The sequence below is a fragment of the Podarcis muralis genome, chromosome 1, assembly GCF_964188315.1.
Source record: "Podarcis muralis chromosome 1, rPodMur119.hap1.1, whole genome shotgun sequence".
Taxonomy (NCBI): domain Eukaryota; kingdom Metazoa; phylum Chordata; class Lepidosauria; order Squamata; family Lacertidae; genus Podarcis; species Podarcis muralis.
The window spans coordinates 41,676,803-41,696,957 of record NC_135655.1 but is presented as its reverse complement, the minus strand read 5'-3'; the positions used below and the strand labels follow the sequence as shown (position 1 = coordinate 41,696,957).

At 41.3% G+C, this 20,155-nt stretch overlaps 1 protein-coding gene across 2 annotated transcripts in view; it reads left to right on the top strand.

Annotated features, from left to right (window-relative positions):
• FSIP1 (fibrous sheath interacting protein 1) overlaps positions 1-20,155 on the top strand; it is a 99,389-nt gene that overhangs the window by 17,347 nt on the left and 61,887 nt on the right. For both annotated transcript variants that reach the window (XM_077926674.1, XM_077926667.1), the window contains exon 11: positions 9,262-9,396. In XM_077926674.1, the coding sequence (XP_077782800.1) occupies positions 9,262-9,396 (135 nt within the window). The remainder of the gene's footprint in view (positions 1-9,261; positions 9,397-20,155) is intronic.

The window sequence follows — 20,155 nt, the reverse complement described above, 5'->3', positions numbered from 1 at the left end:
CTTCAAATGACAGAATAGGAGGTATTTGCAGTAATGTGTTTAGGATTGTCAGAGCTGTCGTCCATCATAGCTTATGTGTGTGTTCATATCATTATGTGCAATCAAACTATATTTTTGCACAGTGAAATACAATGTTGTCATTAGATACATCAGTGCAAACTATGTTTTCTGGTGAAACAGGGAGGTTGCAGAAGAAGTAAACATTTGCCAGCAATCTTTAAACATTAGCCAATCTTTTTAGCATAAATTACTGTCCATAGATTGCGTGTGTTGAATGCTTTTGCTGCTCAGAACTAGTGATGGAAAATACATTTGCTGTAGGAGTACAGACAAGGGCATTATCAGAGGAAAAGCCACACTGGCTGGATGCAGCTTCACTTTTCTTTGTCATGATGGTCTCACCATCTTATTTTCTCTCTCTGCTTATTTTTGTATTTGTGGTTATCCCTGTCAACTGAAGATAACATTTTATGCATGTGTTGAAGTGAACTCAGAAGCTTAAGCTCATGCCATAATAAATTGGTTCGCCTTTAAAGTGCCACAAGGCTCTTGTTTTTACTGCAACAGAGTTTATGTAGCTGGCACTCTGAAACATATGCTTGGGGAATATGCCACCAAATGCAAAGGAGGAGAGGGTCCTTGTCTTTCAAGAGTTGTGTAGAAAAGGGAATTAGAGCATGTGCAGCTTTTTATAACAGGATGGGACAACAAATGTGAAAGGTGCAGAACCCCTCTTTTCGTTTGCACCTGACAGACTGGTTTTTTTTAACTGTCAGAAATAGTATCTTTATTCTGATAACTAGCTTTTATATAGCTGTGCCAACTTTGTGTAGAAACCTTCATCCATCTTAATTAACTGCAATAAGAATACTTTGCTGTTGTAGAGTGTTCTTTTATTGGTCTTCATATTTTAAACCTTTCTTTGCTGCATTGGGAATATTGGCCTAAACGTATCATGGAAACAATCTTTAACAAACACCTTGTACAATACCTTGATATCTCAGGATGGCATTGGCAAGGATAATTGGAGAATCTTAAGTATGGAACTCCTCAACCATGGAGAGAGGAATAGGAAGAAGATGGGAGTGAAAAAATCGGCAGCTCAGTCTTGAAATTTCTAGCACTGCCTCCACTTAACTGTTGTTACTGGACAACTTGTGAAATGGTGCGATACTCCCAGTGTTTTGTTTCCTGGCAAGCATTTATCAAGGAGCAGAGAGAAATACTATCTTATGACTAAGGGCCAGTGCATACATTCCAAAGAATCGGAATGCAGACTCATTTTGGATATTGTTTTAACAGGAAAGTGGCTAAGAAATATTTAAAATAAATTGAGAAAGAATTGGTGCAATTGACTTGTACTCCTTTACCCGCTTCTTCGTAATGTTAAGGCCGACCTAAAGCACCCTACCACAGGCATGTTAAAAAAGAAAGAAAGAAGGATCATCCTTGAGCAAAACAGGGTTGTTTTCACACTTCCTCCTTAGCTCTCTCATATTATTTTTCATATCTTCTTCATTACAGTGGTGCCTCGCAAGACGAAATTAATTCGTTCCGCAAGTTTTTTCTTCTTGCGAGTTTTTCGTCTTGCGATGCACGGTTTCCCATAGGAATGCATTGAAAATCAATTAATGCGTTCCTAGGGAAACCGACTTCAGACCAGGTCCGGGGACAGTCTGTCCCCCGACCTCTTCTGAAGGCTGGGGGGGGGGACAAGGGCTTTTCTTCCCACCCCCAGCATTTTAAAAAACCCCGGGACAGCGGAGGAATTCTCCGCTGTCCGGGGCAATCTTAAAATGCTGGCGGGCGGCATTTTAAAATCGCCCGGGACAGCGGAGGACTTCTCTGCTGTCCGGGGCGATTTAAAAGCCCCAGGGAAGGCAGGCAGGGGGGACAAAGACTTTTGCCCCCCGCCACCCTTCAGAAGAGGTCCTGGACTTCTTCTGAAGGCTGGCGGGGGGCGAAAGTCTTTGCTCTCCCCCCCACCTGCCTTCAAAAGCTGTCCGGCCAAGGCTTCGCGGACCTCTCCGCAAGCAGCGGCAGCGCTGCCGCTGCTTGCGGAGAGTTGCTGGCATGCAGAAGCCTGCGCGCGCTGAGATCAGCGCGCCCAGGCTTCGCGGCCGCGCCGCCCGGCATCGGGACGATGCCCCGATGCCGGGCGGCGGGGGGAGGCGTTCCCGCCCCGCCGCCCAGCATCGGGGCATCGTCCCGATGCCGGGCGGGGGGGTGAGAGGTTCCCGCCCCGCCGCCCGGCATCGGGGCATCGTCCCGATGCCGGGCGGGGGGGTGAGAGGTTCCCGCCCCGCCACCCGGCATCGGGGCATCGTCCCGATGCCGGGCGGGGGGGTGAGAGGTTCCCGCCCCGCCGCCCGGCATCGGGGCATCGTTCCGAAGCCCGGCGGCGGCGGGAGGAGGTGTCCCCGCCCCGCCGCCAGGCTTCGGAGGAGGTCCGAGGACAGCGGGGAAGACGCGCTGCGCTTCCCCGCTGTCCCGGAGATTTCCCTATGGGCTTTCGTCTTGCGAAGCAAGCCCATAGGGAAATTCGTTTTGCGAAGCGCCTCCAAAACGGAAAACCCTTTCGTCTAGCGGGTTTTCCGTCTTGCGAGGCGTTCGTCTTGCGAGGTACCACTGTATTTTTCTTCACAGTGAATTTTCTCATTTCCTCTCTTGTTAACTGGTTTATGTGATGCACCTTCTCAGATCCTTCCTTGCAATGCGTTCCTTTGCATCTAACACAAACTAGTTGCATTTACTTTCAAAGTTCTTCATAGCCTTGCCCTACTCTGTCTTTCTGACCTTATTTCCCAGAAGTCTCCTGTTCCCTTAAACTACCTTGCTCAATTATTGCTGCCCTTAATCGTTTGAAACTTGGAGAATGCCTACATGATGCCACTTCTCGTTCTCTCTTGAAATGCTTCTTCAAAACCAACCTTTACTGTGAAGCCAATTCCTCACTGAAATAAAGCGTATGTGCTGCAGTTGCACACAATAATCAGTTAACCTCTGTTTCCACACTTCCTTCTGTTTTCTTGCTTACTGTCAACATTTTAAGCTTCTTGGCAGATACCTGTCTCCATGTTACTCTGTAAAGCATTGTACGGTGGTACCTCAGGTTAAGTACTTAATTTGTTCCAGAGGTCCGTACTTAACCTGAAACTGTTCTTAACCTGAAGCACCACTTTAGCTAATGGGGCCTCCTGCTGCTGCCGCGCCACCAGAGCACGATTTCTGTTCTCATCCTGAAGCAAAGTTCTTAACCCGAGGTACTATTTCTGGGTTAGCGGGGTCTGTAACCTGAAGCGTATGTAACCTAAAGCGTATGTAACCCGAGGTACCACTGTATATAGTGATGCTACTAAAAATAGCAGTCAATTTTAATTGATTTTAGTAGTAGTAGTGTGGAACAACTTTGGACCCAAAACAAAATGTTGCATTATATCCTGGCCCCCCATTCCCAGTAGCAGCTATTCTGTTCAGTGTACTAGTCAGCCAGCCACACCTACTTCTGGGAGGTATTCAACTAAACAGTTATGCTAGCATGACTTTTAGCTGTGCAATGTAACCCCCTACCCCCAATCTATTCTGAAGCACTGTGCTATCATAACTATCATAGGAACTAAAGCAGCCAATTCACGCTCTACCCTGTTTTCTAGCTTTCTCTTCCAGCTAACGCTCAGCATCGTGTGACCTCTGGGCATCTCACTGAGCATAATTTAGCCTCATGGGTATTTTTTTTTGGGGGGGGGTCCCCTTTTGGTGAGCCCCTCAACCTTTTTCTTGTAATTCTTCAAAACTGAGGGATCTCTCAAGCATGCTTGTTTTTCAGTGGCCCTATTTTGCTTTGATATCGGTTGGCACAAGGAAGTAGCAATACTTCTGATGTTTACTAAACTCATTTTCTGCTCAGTTGTGGTCCAAACCAAAAAGCAAATTTCTATATAACTTATGCTGCATATGAAACCCGTGACTAGTTACCTACCAAGAAAAACGAGTGCATGGTAGCTTACACCTAGCATGTATCAGACTGAGCTGCAACACTTATAAAGTGCATAATTGGGCCAATTGTTTCAATTGACTTCCTTCAAAACTAGTTCGTTGTGGTTGGCCCCCCTAAAGATTTGGCGAGTAATCTGAAATAGTTGTAGACTTAACCATCTGTTTGTATTTCCACTTAGCCGAAATGAACTTCAGTTATTTATTCTCATGTTATTTGCTCCAGATTTTTGTCTGCCAAGGCCTGTGTTTAATGATAATTTCAAAGCAAATTCCCAAGCTAATGTTTCATTATGTGCAAAAATGTAATCATCAACAGCTTAGAGATTTGGTTCCTACCACTTGTTACTATATTTGAAGAATATAGGAATTCTATATTTGTGTGTCCTTAATCCTTAACAAATGGTTTTAATAAGTTTGTATAGGAGTATTTCATCTTGGCTGTTACAGGAAAGTTGGATCCACAACTCTTTTCCATGATTGTATTGTTTTTCATTTAGGAAATTAGCGTAATCAAAGCCTTCTTTCTCTCTCAAGCATTTCTCCCCCATATGCCAGATTTAATTAAATCATTATAGTTATGCTTGTCTCTTAATTTGGTTTAATTATTTATTTAGTTTGAGCTCTTAAGTATTAGCTCAGTTGAATTCCTTTCTTTTTTAAGGAGAAAGGTTATGCACAATAGAATTGCGGACTTAGGAGTTCTGTTTCAATGCTAAGGAGTGCCCTATACTGAACACTTGGCAGTGCAGAGTGTCTTGGATGACTGGCACTGCTGTGGAAGGACGAGTAATCTGTGATGCAGAATCCCTTCATGAAGATGGTTTCCATTCTTAACAGAAGGAAGTTGAAGGTTAGGTTAAGCCTCTCTATTCCTGTGGATGCCTGTGGAAGCCAGGCTTTCAAATACCCTGCATTGTGCTTTGGCTGAGCACACCTGTTCCCAGCAGGGGGAACAGGCATGCATAGACAAAGCAGTGGGATCTAACCTCCACTCCCTAGCTGATGAGGAGGGATTAAAAGCCCTCATCAGCTGATGAACAGGGGTTAAATCCTACTGCTTTGGCTGCATGTACCAGCTCCCAGCAGGGGAACTGGCATGCACTACCAACACAAAATTAAACCCTGCCCCCTGCCCATTAGCTGATGTCACCCTCCCATCAGAGTGCTGTCAGTTGATTGGCAGGTGGCCATATTTTATTTTATTTTATTAATGCCTTGCAGGCCAAATTTTACCTCCTGGCAGGCCAAGATTTGGCTGAGGGTTGGAGGTTTCCCCTCTCATGTATGTTATTGATTTTTCTATCCCCTGACCCCCCCCCCCAATAGTCAATTTATATTTCCTTCTTCCAATAATTAACATGCTCACTTTTCATTGGGTTGTTTTGGTCCTCCACCCCTGTCCCCCATTTTATGTCATTCACCCTATTATTATTATTATTATTATTATTATTATTATTATTATTATTATTAATTTTCTGCAAACATTGGTATTTCTCCAAGCTTGCTGATACTGTCTCTTGTATCTAGGTGGTGTTGATCTGGCAACATAAGGATACTCAGATAATGAATTTGCTACTAATATATATGATGATATATAATACTGTATTACAATGTATGTGTTTTATAGTACTATAATAGGCATGCCAGTGTTTAGGGTTTATCTTAAAATATGATTCAAAAATCTGGTGCTCATCTTTTCAAGCTGCATGTACTACTACAGTGGTACCTCGGGTTACAGACGCTTCAGCTTACAGACGCTTCAGCTTACAGACTCTGCTAACCCAGAAATAGTATCTCGGGTTAAGAACTTAGCTTCAGGATGAGAACAGAAATGGTGTGGTGGCAGCGGGAGGCTCCATTAGCTAAAGTGGTGTCTCAGGTTAAGAACAGTTTCAGGTTAAGAATGGACCTCTGGAACGAATTAAGTTCTTAACCTGAGTTACCACTGTACTGATAAATGCTATTGTGAAACCCATCCCTTTGTTAACAGAGAGTGGGTACACCAGGAAACGTTCTTGATTGGTATTATGGTTTTATCTAAATGTCTTTTTTTTCTTTTTTTTTACAACATTAAAACAACCTGTGTGTGTGATTAATCAGTGCTTTCAGATGCCATCATGCTACATTTGACTGGAGGGCGGTTGAGCTAAACCTTTTGGCATGACATTTGGCTCTTAGAAAAACTGCCATTACTGGCATTGCCACATGGTTTGCATTACAGTAGTAGATGTTAGATGTTAACAAGCAGATTAAAATAAGGATTTAAAAGGAACTACATAGAGCTAATGCCAGCTCTGTGCAACCAGACAGCTATCTGTAAGTCTGAGCTTTTCCACATGATAAAATGGGTGTCCCGACTGCATTTAACGATTAGTGTGCTACTCTCACAGGCTTGTATCTTGTGCCAGAAGAGTGATATCATGTCTGTGAGTAATGGGTAGGAGAGAGTCTGGTGGTGGGGGGAATAGTCACAATGCTGTCCACAATTTATTTTATAGGGTCTGGATGAATAGTGGATCTCCACAACCTGAAAATAAATAAAATATTTAAGTAAATTTTCTGAAATGGCTGTTCAATGCATGATAAGGCTTGCTGCTATTGGAACTTAAAAAGTGTTTTAATACTCTACAATGATGCATGGCGAGGAAGCCCTGAGTCTTTAATTACATCCCATAGGTGCCTATGGCACTTGTGTAATCACAATTTGCACCATAATTACTATAACAGTGGTTGCATTTTCCCAGATAAACAAAATATAGTGCAACCAAAGCTTAGAAAATGTGACACCTATCAAACAGAAGAGCAAGCTCAAAAACATTGGGTAACAGCTTAGTTTTTTCTCTCCTTGTGCTTTCTGTCCAGTTTTATTTTCCATCACTGTATGGTATCCTTAAACGAAAGCCCAGATGTCTGCGAACAGAGTAGCCATGCTCAACTGAATCCAGTTAGACTTAATTCTTACTAGGCTTGCATAGGATCAGGTTGTGCAGAAGTACTTTTAAGGGCAGAATTCTGCTTGGATCAAAAGGTGTCTAGTTTGAACAGAAAGACACTTCTGCTTGCTGAAGGGGACATGTGAATTTTGGCAATTCCCTCCATCTACAGATGACATCCTACATTCCACTCCATTTCTGAGGGTCCTCCAGTATTTAGGCTTGGCCATCTGCAGTTCTTAGGATGTAGGCTATTATATATGCATTTATTTTTAGCAGAAGGCATTTGCAGGGCTGACTGATTAGTTAGATAAGCAAGTATTTGTTTTGACAAAGGAATGGTGGCTCCCTAGAGGTTTGTGGAAAGCAGTGACCTCACTGGCATATCTGTTGACAGAGCCTTTACTTGTGCTACAGAGAAAAGTCTACCAACGGCTTCTATTCTGTTGTTCATTAAATCTAGCCACTTTTAATTCCAGTTGATATTTTGGCTTAACATACACTATATTTTGGGGAAGAAGTTTGCTTTATGTCATAAGTATGTGGCTTTAATTAAAATCTGGACGGTTTTATTTTGGCAATTTTTAAAAAGACATCTCGTTTCTTATTATGTGTAGCCAAATGTAACTTTTTGATCATTCATATTTGCCAAATATTAACTCAGTTGCTTTAGGCTCAGTAAGTAAGTGATGTCATAGCAGCAAGTGAGCAGGGTGGAAAATAAGAAGCTGGACTTTGTAGAAACTTTCATTCCAGTGGTGAATAATACTATCCTTTGTCTCTTCTTCCTGTTTCCATTCCTGATCATCTAACAGATAAAAATAAGTTGATTTTCTCATGCTATATAATATATTGAAAAGATTTAAATTAAATTGGTGGTTTGTATGCAGCATGTAGTACAGATGATATTAAATGCAGGAATGCTCATAGAAGTTGAAAGCCCATTGTTAAAAGTAAACCTTTGTCTAGTGCAGAGGTTTTCAACCATTTTGGGTCCATGGCTCCCTTGACCAACTACATTCTTTCTGCTGCACCCCTGTGGGGCTCAGGAGCCCAGTTAGGTCACCCCTTTGCCTGCAGAGCCGGCAGCCCCATTCCCCTTTTCAAACACCCTTCCTTGGGGATTGTTCCCTCAGCCTCCTCTCCTCTCCCCTCTCCTTGGGAGTCCTCTATGCAGCCACAGCTGCTGCCCCTGGTCTCTGACCTGCCCCCCTGCCCCAAAGAGGGATGCCTCCTCACACTGGCCCCCAGAGGCCTGGGAAGCACCCCCTGGCCAGCCCCAGAGGCACCATTCACACACAATCAGCTGTGCAAGCCTTTGGGAGCATCAGAGGGAGGAGGGAAGGAAAGAGGGACAGAGGCCAGTATTGTCTGTGGCACCCCTGAGCATCATTCAAGGCACCCCAGGGTGCCACGGCACACTGGTTGAAAACCGCTGGTATAGTGTATTAAACAATATTCTATAGTAAATGACCAGCAGTTTATCAATATGTTATTTTCATTAGGAATTTTTGTTACTCTTCCAGATAACCTAACATGCCTACATTCAGCTTTAATTGTCAGAGAATTGCTACATGAAAGATACTACATGTGGGGATTTTACCTGTTTAACATACAGTGTATCAATTGTAGCATGATTAATCCTTCATGCATGTATATCATTATAGGTACACATGCAATAGGGAGCCTTTGTTACAGAAAAGGTTTCCCTACTTAAGTGTTTTCAGTTAAGAAATGTCATAACATTTCTGTTTCTCCTCTGGAAAACAGTGAAAAGGAACAGTTCCTGAATTTATATTCTGGCTGTCTAATTCTGCTTTTCAGTATGCAAAGCCTATGAAGAGCCTAGGTGTAGATAGAAGTGTCTATTGGTGATCTATTGGGGGTATGATAGAGTCCTCACCCCCTTCTTCAGATACGTTAAATTTTTCTACGTAAGAATCACAACTAGAGAAAGACTATCAGGTGGGGTATTATTATCTGAGGATGGAAACATGGTTCACATGCCCTATCTTTCTGAAGGTCTTATTGATAGCTATATTTGGAGTTTCCCCATAGGCCAAATTTACCTTTGTAAATTTTCCCTTTTACAGGAATACATAACACAACTCATTTGTTTGAGCCCAGCTGTCTATGTTTTATTAAGCACATTATTCAGCTCAATAGTCACTACTACAATCTACTGTTGATGACATCCTATAATCTGTCTGATACAGATTAATCTGTAAGCGACATTTAGCATGGAGGGGGCCCTAGTAGATTGGTCTAGATGGTCTCCCTTTCTTTTTCAGCTTTACATGTCAATGATTCCATTATTATTTGCTTCTGTTAGGATTCTTTGGCTTATGCAAATAGAAAGCTGGAAACAATTCCAGGTGAAAAGGTTTTAAGAGACACGAAAGAAGAACGAGATCAGCATAACCGGCTTAAGGAGATTGACCAGCAGCTGAAAAACCTGGAAGGGACTGTAAGTCTTCTAAAGTTTCCTAGTTTGCTAAAGTCAGTAGATACCAAGAATAAGAAGAGAATGACAAAAGGTTTCATTTTGTGTTCTTGGTAATATTATTCTGTGTTACAAAATAGATAAATAACAGTGATGCTTCTCAATTACAATATCTGTATAAAGATCAAGTGCTTTCTCACTGCTTATATAAACTGGTGGGATTTTACATAACTTGCGTTATGTTCATATAAAATGAGTGCAGGTTGAATTATATTATACCATGAAGTCTAATGCTAAAAGACAGCTTTCCAAATAAACAGAGAAATCATTCCCTCTATTTCCCTTGTTCACGGTGTGCTGATGCTGACGTAGCCAAAATGGCACCACCCACCCACAAGAGGCAGGCTCAGGGGAACCCCAAAGTTTGCATAGATACAAATAAAAACAAAATATGGGCAAATAAAAGGGGAGGGGAGAGGCAAAAAAAGAGAGAGAGCCACCTCAAAAGTGGAAACCAGACTGCGCATGTTTGTGCTTGATCACTTTCCACCTTTCTTGGAGGGCACATGGGGGGGGGAGAGTAACAGCACATGCAACATATATTCTAAATGCTTCTTTGACTTCATCTCTGTCCTCGCCTGCTGTCAAAAAATTAATCAAACCGCTTCCTCATGGCTGCTTCACCAATTGCAATCGTGTGAGTTTTCAATAATAGCTGCCATAACAATTGTGCAAGGAAGGGGCTGTGAGGGAGAAAGCAGGCCAGAGGACCACCAATTTGCCACTTATAATGCCCCCATGCCCCCATCACTTATTGACCCTTTAAAAGGAGAGGAACAGGATTTTTTTTTTGTTACTACTCCCTTAGGGAAGATGTTTTATGGAGCTTAGAGCTGTAGTAGCCTTAGGTTTGTGCGTTTGCACATTAGGCAGACTGAAGATGTGCATTCTACCAATGGTTCCGCTCCCTGTATAAAAATAACTGCAACTAAACCAACCAATCCCGCGTAGTGTAAACCTGCACAGCAATAAAAGAGGTTTACAATGCAATTCTGTACATGTGTACTTAGAAGTAAGCCCCACTGAATTCAAAGGGACTTAGTCCCAGGTAAGAATGAATATGATTGCAGACTTAGCCTTCAAGGGCTCCCTCACTCCTCCAGCGTGGATGAAGCCTGTTGGTAGAAACACCTTGTCCTGCCCCAAAGAAACATTATGTAGCAAGGTATCACTAGTATGTTTTAAATGCTTTAATATCCTTTTCTTCTCAGCAGAAAGTAGTGAACTGAAACATTGCCTCCCTTCCATAGTTTAACAGCGGTGTAGTATTGCACCTGCATTGTGTGCTTCATTTAAACATTTCTTGAAGCACTAAAAGAGACGAGGCTAATCAAACCTTCCCCTACACATATGTGCAAATTTTGTTTCTTTACTACTCCAATAGTCAGTTTTAATTTAGTTCAAATAATTTCAGACAAATTGCCTTTTCATATTCCTAGTAAGTAGATTTTATGATCCATATGAACCTGGTTCCTCTTCTGATGCAGTATTTCCCTCCCACAACCCATGCTTTTGCCTAGAACAATTCCTGTGAAGGCACAGATGCAGAAAATATGTTGGAGCTGAAAATCCATGTGGATATTATACCAAAAAATATATGATTCAACACACAGAGTTCTCAAGAAGAGCTAATCCGGAAATGTTGTAAATATGATGGAAACATATTTCAAATGCTTTCTTGTTAGTAGTTCCACAGTGTATCTGATGAAATAGACTTCAATCTATGAAAGCAAAGGTTTTAATAAAAATTAGACTTGTAACATGCTACAAGACTTGTCACTTGCAGGCCCCACGACTAAGATGCCTCTTCACTTAAATGACTGTCCTTGTCAATGGAATGATGGTGTTAAAATAACGTACGTCAGTTTTATAGCTTCATTTTAATAAGTTAGTTGGTAAGCTGCTAAAGAAAATAAACTCAGTCTACAACATCCCTTTCTGCCATTGACCTTTGCCTTTTGGTCACTGACCCTTGCTATTTATGGGAATACAAGTCTGGACGGGGATCTGCAGTTTGGTGGCTGGGTCTACAATAAGCAATGACTTTGGAATGCACTGGGCTACTGGTTCATTAAAATACAATGAATGTTAACAGGTCAGTTCCGAGGTCTGATTAGTACAAAACAGTTCCTTGGAATCTGCTATGGTATATACCCCCTCTTGTGCATACCAGACATTTTTTCTCTTAAGAGGATGCCCACAAGACCTTACAGGGGCAGAAACTATTCTTCACTTATTAAATGGTAAATGAATAAGCCACCTGTACTAATGCATAACCCCTTGTCAGGTTGGCATTTATTTGTATTGTGAGAAAAGGGGATAAATTGCAGGATCAACCAGATGGAAAGTCAGTCGCAGCCTGTAGGGCTCTAATGCATATCCACCAACATTGCACAGATGAAAATGCTTGTAAAAGCCATTTCTTATTTGGCCTGGTTTTCACCTTCTGATCAGCTCTGTACATGTTACTGAAGGTTTGATTCCTTTTTCCGTATGCTGTATTAATTTATTGTTAGCTTTAATGCTCTTTTATACAGCTAATATGGTGTTTGATCTTTATATTAAATAAGTGCTACAAAAACATAATTGTTCTAAAACTTATTATCAACAGTTCAGAATGACCTGCTGGATGCACAAAAATGTGTGGTAATACGATTAAGTAAGTCCCACCTTACTATAATAATGCAACCTATTTAATAGTATTCAAACAGAGCACCTTTGGGATTGACTTTTTTTTTGTTTTTCTTTATATTGGATGTGGCTTTATTTTTCTTGCTGTCCCCCCAAAATTAGTCTTCCTAGTGTGCCAAAACATTAAGGCTATTCATTACGAAATTTGAATGTTCACATACCTTAATGTTCATGCACCTAGAGTTACATAGTTAGAAACAAGATGCATCCACTATCCACTCCGATATGTAACTTCTAGAGATAACACTAAATAATGATCTCAGGGTCAGTTGCAAGAAATAGCAAGCAGGGAGTAGGAAGGAATGAGATAGGTTTTAGGTTATGTTATGCCTTTAATAGGTTATGTTATATTCTGGATTATGTTATGTTTTTATAGATTATGTCTGAATAGGATGAGAGTGTTGGAGATACGTGCAAATGTGTATGTGAACCCGGTCTTTGGGTGGGTGTTTGATTTTCGTTGTTGTGTATACTGTGTATATACGGACAATGACAATAAATTTATCTATCTATCTATCTATCTATCTATCTATCTATCTAATGACGAAGGGGTTTAACCCTGAAGATTGGCAGCCCTAGCAATTCACGTTAACAGCATTTTAATAAAGCAAAATAGGAATAGTGATTTAGCAAGGAGAGTTACTGGAAAATAATGGCTCTCTCTGATAAACAGAGACAGAATGTATGGAAGTGCAGGATATGGTGGCAGAATCCATTGGTTAGATCTGGGGTGGACAAGCACTTTGGTCCAGAGGGACACATGCGACAATAGTTGGTGGGTCAGGGGCTTAAAATATAATTGGCTTCTAAGGGCTTGTTGCTGAACATGGTTGAAAAGGAATTTCCTTACAAAGAATGTCTAAAAAATTTAAATACCGAAACTACTCTGGAAATTGTTGCAAATATTTTAATTGGGTCACTCAGGTCAGCTGAACTGAAATGGCTGAACTGACCTTGCCTTGCAGGGTTAGGTCCATGGGGCTGTGCTTGCAGTCCACCAACTGAAACCAGCCCTACACCATTTATTTTAAGAAATGTTATTAATGGCTTCATCAAAAAACCTAAGTGGTATACCCAAACATAAAAGAATTATCAATAAAATACATAAGAAACCAACAGAGTTTTAAAAACAAGTATATATGACTGAATTATGTATCTGGGTAGGCTTGCTAAAATAAAGTTTTTTTGCAGGTGCCTAAAATTGCATAATAAAGGTGCCTGCTTAATGTTAAAGATAGGGAGTTCCAAAGCAGAGCTGCTGCCAAAGATCGATTCTTCACAGATGTGAAGCAAACATTATATGGCAGATTGAAGGAGGCAAATTGGCACATATGATGCAAGGTGATCCCTCAAGTAAACTTGTGCAAAGCTGTTAAGGGTTTATATATTACTATAATAACACACTGAACTTGGCCCGGTAACTAATAGGCAGCCTGTGCTGATATTTAATCGGAGGTATAGTATGCTGACAGGAGCTCACTCCTGTCAGTAATCATGCTACCACATTCTACTACACAATTGGAGCTACTAAGATTCTAACAGTGAAATATCAAGAAGAAAGTTACACTATATTAACTACATTTTCGTGTGCTTATCTTGTATTTTTATTCTGTGAACTGCCCTGAGATCTACAGATGAAGGGCAGTGCATAAATTGGAAAAAATGAAATAAATATTCAGTGGGGGTTACTCCCAAGTAAGTGTAAGGGAGGAACACCAAGCCCATGAGATGACTTGCCTAAGGCTGTCAGAGCCTCCATAGACTCCTTAAGTCCAAACCACGCCTCAAGCTATTCAGAAAGCAAGAAATACTCAAGTAAATGCAGAACAGATAACTCAAAGGAAGTCCAGCCACAGTCATACACACATGTGGGACATACTATGCAGTGTATATTGGTGCACATGCAGGTAACAGCCACAACTGACAATAGATGTGATACAGCAAACACACAGCAAACGCTCTCTTTCCCTATCCTGGTGTAACTTACCCATGCTAACCACCACCTCTGCTGTGCTGCAGCCAACTTTCATTACCAAGCAGCCACATCAGCAGCAGCTCTGCACAGCTTCAACTTCCTCAGCTGCCCAGAGCTTGAAAGCAACCCCATTGTGGCCCGCTAGTCTGCTAATTGTGAGTCGATGACCTGAACCCATGTGGTGGTAAATAAGAGACAAGGACACAAGTACATTAGGTTAATGGGCTGAAAAGGCCACAACTTTATTGGTTACAGCATGTGAGAGGTATTGGCTTAGGCATTGGATAAAACAACATATACATGACCCCACCTGTGCAGCAAACAGTGGGAGGAGCTTGTTGATGCAAATACAACTGGAAGCTTGCCCTGATGTCACCGGGGGTCATGCCATGGCCCTAGCCACCGGCAGGGCATCGGGCAGGATCCACGACCGCCGGATTCCTTTAATGGAATATCCTACAAGGGGCGGGGTAGGTGATGGCCAAACCCCACCCACCAACACACGACACATATTCCAATGCCTAACCACCCAGACCGGGAAAGTTGTGACGAATTGCTACGAGGTAGGTGAAAAACCAAGAGGCTGGCAGCAACTTCACACCCAGGCCAGGCTGGAAAGCTGAGATGCCTCTCTTGCTGTCTGCCACTCGCAGCAGTTTCAGGCCTGAGCCAAGCTCCAAAGCCCTGCTGTCACTGCACTGCTAAGCCAGCTGCAACTGCCTCAGGCCCTGAGTGTAGTCTGAAAGCTGTGCTGCCATTGCTACCAACTCAGTTTGGGGACGGTGGGAAGGAAAAAGAGAGGGAGAGAAGGCACAGCTGGGCCTACTTAAATTATAACTCTTGTGAAGCTGATGCCTCACAGCCGAGGCAGTTTCTCACCACCCGGTTGACAGTCACTGAGCATTCCAGACATCATTGTGGGTTTTACATGGTGCTTTTATTTGGAGAGTTAACCGCCTCCCTGTAAATTTGTTGTTTTGTGGTAGTTAGAAGGCTATCTGTCCGTTAGTGAAGCTCTTCATTATGTCATTGGGAATAATAACAATGATTATACCATTCTTCAATTGTAATTTCCCTCCTTTCCAGCTAGCCTAATAGACTATTCAATGCATCTTTTTTGCCTCATATGTTATTGGCTTATGCAGGCTAATAGCATAATGCCTGAATTGTGGTCATTGTTCCACAGCCAACGTAGCAGTTCGAAAGCAAGTAGATGAATAGGTACCGCTGTGGCGGGAAGGTAAACAGCGTTTTCGTGAGTTCTGGCACTCGTCACGGTAGCATGCGCCACTAGCAGTTTAGTCATGCTGGCCACATAACCCGGAAAGCTGTCTGTGGACAAATGCCGGCTCCCTCGGTCTGAAGTGAAATTAGGGCTACACCCCATAGTCGCCTTTGACTGGACATAACTGTCCAGGGCTCCTTTACCTTTTACCTGTTCCACATCAGCAGGTATGCACAGACCTTTTCTTCTTGGTTGATTCTTGGCAGTAGCAGTTCTGTAGCATTGGCCATAAGACCGCAAGATGTTTTGTACCTTTAATTTCTAAATGTATTATTTGGTATTTCTGCATTCCAGGACCTAACCCTTTCTCACAACTATTTTCTTAACTTTAAATACAAATTTAATCATTTTTTTGGTGACTTAGTGAAGACACTGTAGAGTTTCTTAGGATGGACATGAATATGCCAGAGCTGGGAGGATGAGTTGTGTGAGTCATCCCATGTGTTTTTAGTAAGAAAGCTGTGATAAACAAGAATTGCTTATGTAAGTCTGTACTGTGTTTTCTTTTTATGTAGAACCCAGAACCATGTGAGAATAAAATTGGTGGCACATTGCTCCTGGAAGTAATTATTAGGATGAAAACCAAACATTCCACACATACCTTTTTGCCACAAACAACATGCATCGGGGAAAAGAAAAGTTAACTTCTAAACAATTATTTTATTCAGATGCTTTGAAGCTACTTACAGTCATATTCTACATGTTGGCCCACTTCAGACATATAAAAATTAAAACATGATTTGTTTAGTACATTGACTAGGCACAAGTTCACGCTTCCACCCTAACTTTTGTATATGAAGATACAATATTTAAAGGCTTCATTCTTGGTTAGGAGTAAAAAGCAATTTGTGTGAACTTGGCAAGTAATTTATTTAGTTATCCATTATTTAACACCCAATATATCAACCCAGGAAATATCCTGACTTAGTGAGCAAACCACTGTCAACTTCAGGTGCAACCAATTGTGGTTTGTTCCTAAACAGGAATTGAAGCTTTAAATCTTTTCCTCTCAAGTAAAGTGGAGGGGAAAGCTATAATTTGTTGTTGTTTAACTGGGCCGTTGACTTTTTTCCTTTCAGTATCATTCATGAAGATATGCAATAGATGTTCAGCAAGTAACATCCCCCCCCCCAATGAAATTGGTCTTGAAAGGAAATAATTCAGTGTCCATGTTAGTCTGTCTTTGGCTTTTTAACAGGCAGGAGCAATCTCCACATAGAGGAAGTTGAGGCACTGGTCCCTCTTTTCTACTATGCACCTTAAGTCATGTTGTACAAGGAAGATGCTGTTATTTTCCCTCTACCTCCTCCTCCACAAGGCATGGGGCAGGGAAGAATGCAGATCAGATTTTTATTCAGTGGAGGGATGCATGCCCTGTAAATGACTGAACAGAGCCTTTATGCTGCAGTGCATAAAAACAGGTTCTTTCAACCTGGCAGTTCAGTTAAATTGGATTGATTTCTAGAACTCTTACACACTTCCCCTTTATTAATTGGGTTCTGAGCCTGAAACTGGCGCGTCCTAAGCAGGCTCCCAAAAGAATTTTAGAACAGCTTCAATTTATCATGCAAAGATGAGACAATTATATTCCTTGGGATTCCAGGCATTAATTTCAAATATGTTTTAAACATGTATCTCCCATATTAGGCCTAACTTGAGCTATTCTTTTAACATTGTAAAATTCACAATTTTTTACCCTGCCATCAGTAAATATGGTAAATGCTTCAGATCACAACTTACAGACACAAACATTAATCCCTTATTCAGATCTTTTTATTTGTATTTTCTGTGCCAAGACTCCTGGGGTTCTCTGTACTGATTCACATATAACAATGCAGCATATTAGGTTGTTAATGATAACTACCTACATATTTATAACTCAGTGGTAGTATACAAGGTTTACTTATGCAAGCTCTCAGCATTCGGGATGGGCGAGCAGCCTTCTTATCCTGAAAATTACCGTAACTGGACCTTGTGAATGGTCCAATCAAACACTGAAACCCTTTGAGGCTGCTCAGTTCCTTTCACTTTCCACTAGCCCATTTCATTTTACAGTGGTACCTCGGGTTAAGTACTTAATTCGTTCCGGAGGTCCATTCTTAACCTGAAAATGTTCTTAACCTGAAGCACCACTTTAGCTAATGGGGCCTCCTGCTGCTGCTGCACCGCCGGAGCCCGATTTCTGTTCTTATCCTGAAGCAAAATTCTTAACCTGAAGCACTATTTCTGGGTTAGCGGAGTGTGTAATCTGAAGTGTATGTAACCCGAGGTACCACTGTATTACTCTAGTCTGATAATATTTATTGTGATGTTTTCACACAGTACTCATTTGAAACTCTGTTTGGATGCAGTTTTTAAATGCATGTGTAAATGAGCATCCTGGTTCACTTCAGTAGAGTGAAAACTCAATGCACAACAAAGAAGCTCACCTTCATTTAGTGAATGAGAAAGCCCTCGCTGTCAGCAGTTAATTCCATCTCAGGGCTTCCGCAAGAATTATTAGATTAGGGGTGCTTTAAAAGCTACTCTAAAAATACATAAATTAATGCATTTGAGTAGTGACTTGCCACAGGTGCACAGAGGATAAAGTCACTGAGCAGGTTCTTTTTGTTAACCCATAAATATTCACCATGTCCCATTCATCAACTAGATCGAATGCAAATACAAATCAATTGTTTCTAGCGATTTTTCTACTGCTTTTGTGGTGTGTGTACTCCAGTATTCTGATGGTCAGATGGAGCTACCAGACCATAAAATCCAGCCAGCGAGAGAGTTGGAACTAAGGGGAGCTCAAGGATTTATTAAGTGATGTGAAACTCTTGTTGTTTTGTGCATGTGTTACATAATTGCTGTATATGCAAGGCTGTTAAAATACCCTGCTAGTAATAACATGCACACCATTTTATAGCTGCAAGAGGAGATAAAAGAAGTTTCTTAGTCAGCACTTCAACAATATCACAGCACATGTCAGTTTTATTATTGTGGGGCCTTCAGTTTTGGCAGATGCACACTATTCTGGGTGTAGTGTTGTAATTACCATATAAATTAAGCAGTTAAATGAGGCTGGTACAGCCTTATCCCTTCTGCCACTAACCAGATTGCCAATACGGTGCTGTGAAACAGGCATAATTCAGGCTAATTATGTTTAGAAGGCCAGAATTTGAAATGCTGGACCTTTCTTTCCATTCAAACTGGTCAAAAGTAAATTGAAGCTGTTTAGCTGCAGTGCAAACAGAAGGATCATTATTTCTGCACAACACACTGTCCATAATAGCATTCCAAGAATGGGTTTAATCCGCCCAGGTTTAATTCATAGCTGCTAATTATATTTCAGCATACATTCTTATGCTTTAAACTATGTGTGTCTTTACTTTAGTGAATTGTAACTAGTTCTTAAACTGGGTAGGGGAGGGGGGACTTTCTTCTTTTTATTCTTAACAGGCTTTGTAATATTTGATGGGATTAAGCTTTTTGTTGTAGTTCAAGACACAATTGATACTTATTTTTGTCTTCACCAGCAGAGTTTGATTAGAGCATTCTGAGCAAAACCAGAGTCAAATCAAACACATTTTGGATTTTAGGTTTCTAGGCTATACTATCTTGTGTAAAGGAAAATAAATAAACTGTATTGTATTTCAAACCATAAAACGTTAGAAATTTACAGCAAAAAAAGTTGTATGTTCCACTTTAGTGCCTGACACCTCAACATGACACCTTTGGCTAAGAAGCTCTTGAATTATTTTACAAAGGTAATTACTTTTCAATGATAAGAGGGCAAAGTTCATCTAAAAGAAGGTTCTAGTGCCATAACTGCCAGTTTATGCACTCTGGGCAAACCCCAAATTTAATGCTAAAAAAATTGTTTCCCAGGTAGTCTATTATTCATTTCTGATAGGCAATATGTAACTTCTGTGCCTTCATTCATATTTCCAGAATTAAACTTAGGGGATTTCTTTAGCATCTCAGTCCATGTATCTGAGCACTAATCAAGTCTGATTACATCTGATCACTTGAACGGCCAAAATTTGAACATGGGGGAAGGAAAGAGAGGTTGTTTTCTTCAATTTTGTGGGTAGAATTCTTAAGTCCCTATTGCAGGGATAGACTGCATGGTGCCCACCAGGTGTTGGTCCATTGCAAGTCACATCAAGGACTGCCTTTCCCAAAATGAAGCGAATGTGTTCATCTGATACCCTAGTTTGTGTGACCCCTCTGAGAGAGGGATGGAGGGTGGCAATGTGAGAATGGGCCTTCTCAGCGGGGGCTATCTGTTTGTGGAATGCTCTCCCCTGGGAGTCATGTCTGGCACCATCACAATCTGTTTTTAGGCTTCCTGCAAAACATATTTATTTGCCCTGGCCTTTGGAGCTTATTCCCCCCCCCCCCAATCTTTCAGTGGAGTGGGGTTCAGTTGGATCTGTTCTTTTATACATATTATTGGTGTGTATTTTGTTTGGTTTTTAATGTTTGTTTTAGTAAGCAACTAATAAGTGTAATTAACCATCATCATCATCATCATCATCATGCCAGACCATTGGCCATGTTGGCTGGGGTTGATGGGAGCAGTAGTTCAACCATTTCCAAAGCGCACAGTGTTGGCTCTGTTGCACAGTGTTGGCTCTGTTGCAATCATTAGAATCATTTTGGAACAGCAGACTCAAGGCTTGAACTGCGGCGTGACTTTCCAGTGTTGAGAATGAGTGTGAACTTTTAATGAGTATTAATAGTGCATGAGGAAGCGGTTGTCAGGCATTTAAATATTTCTATTGAAG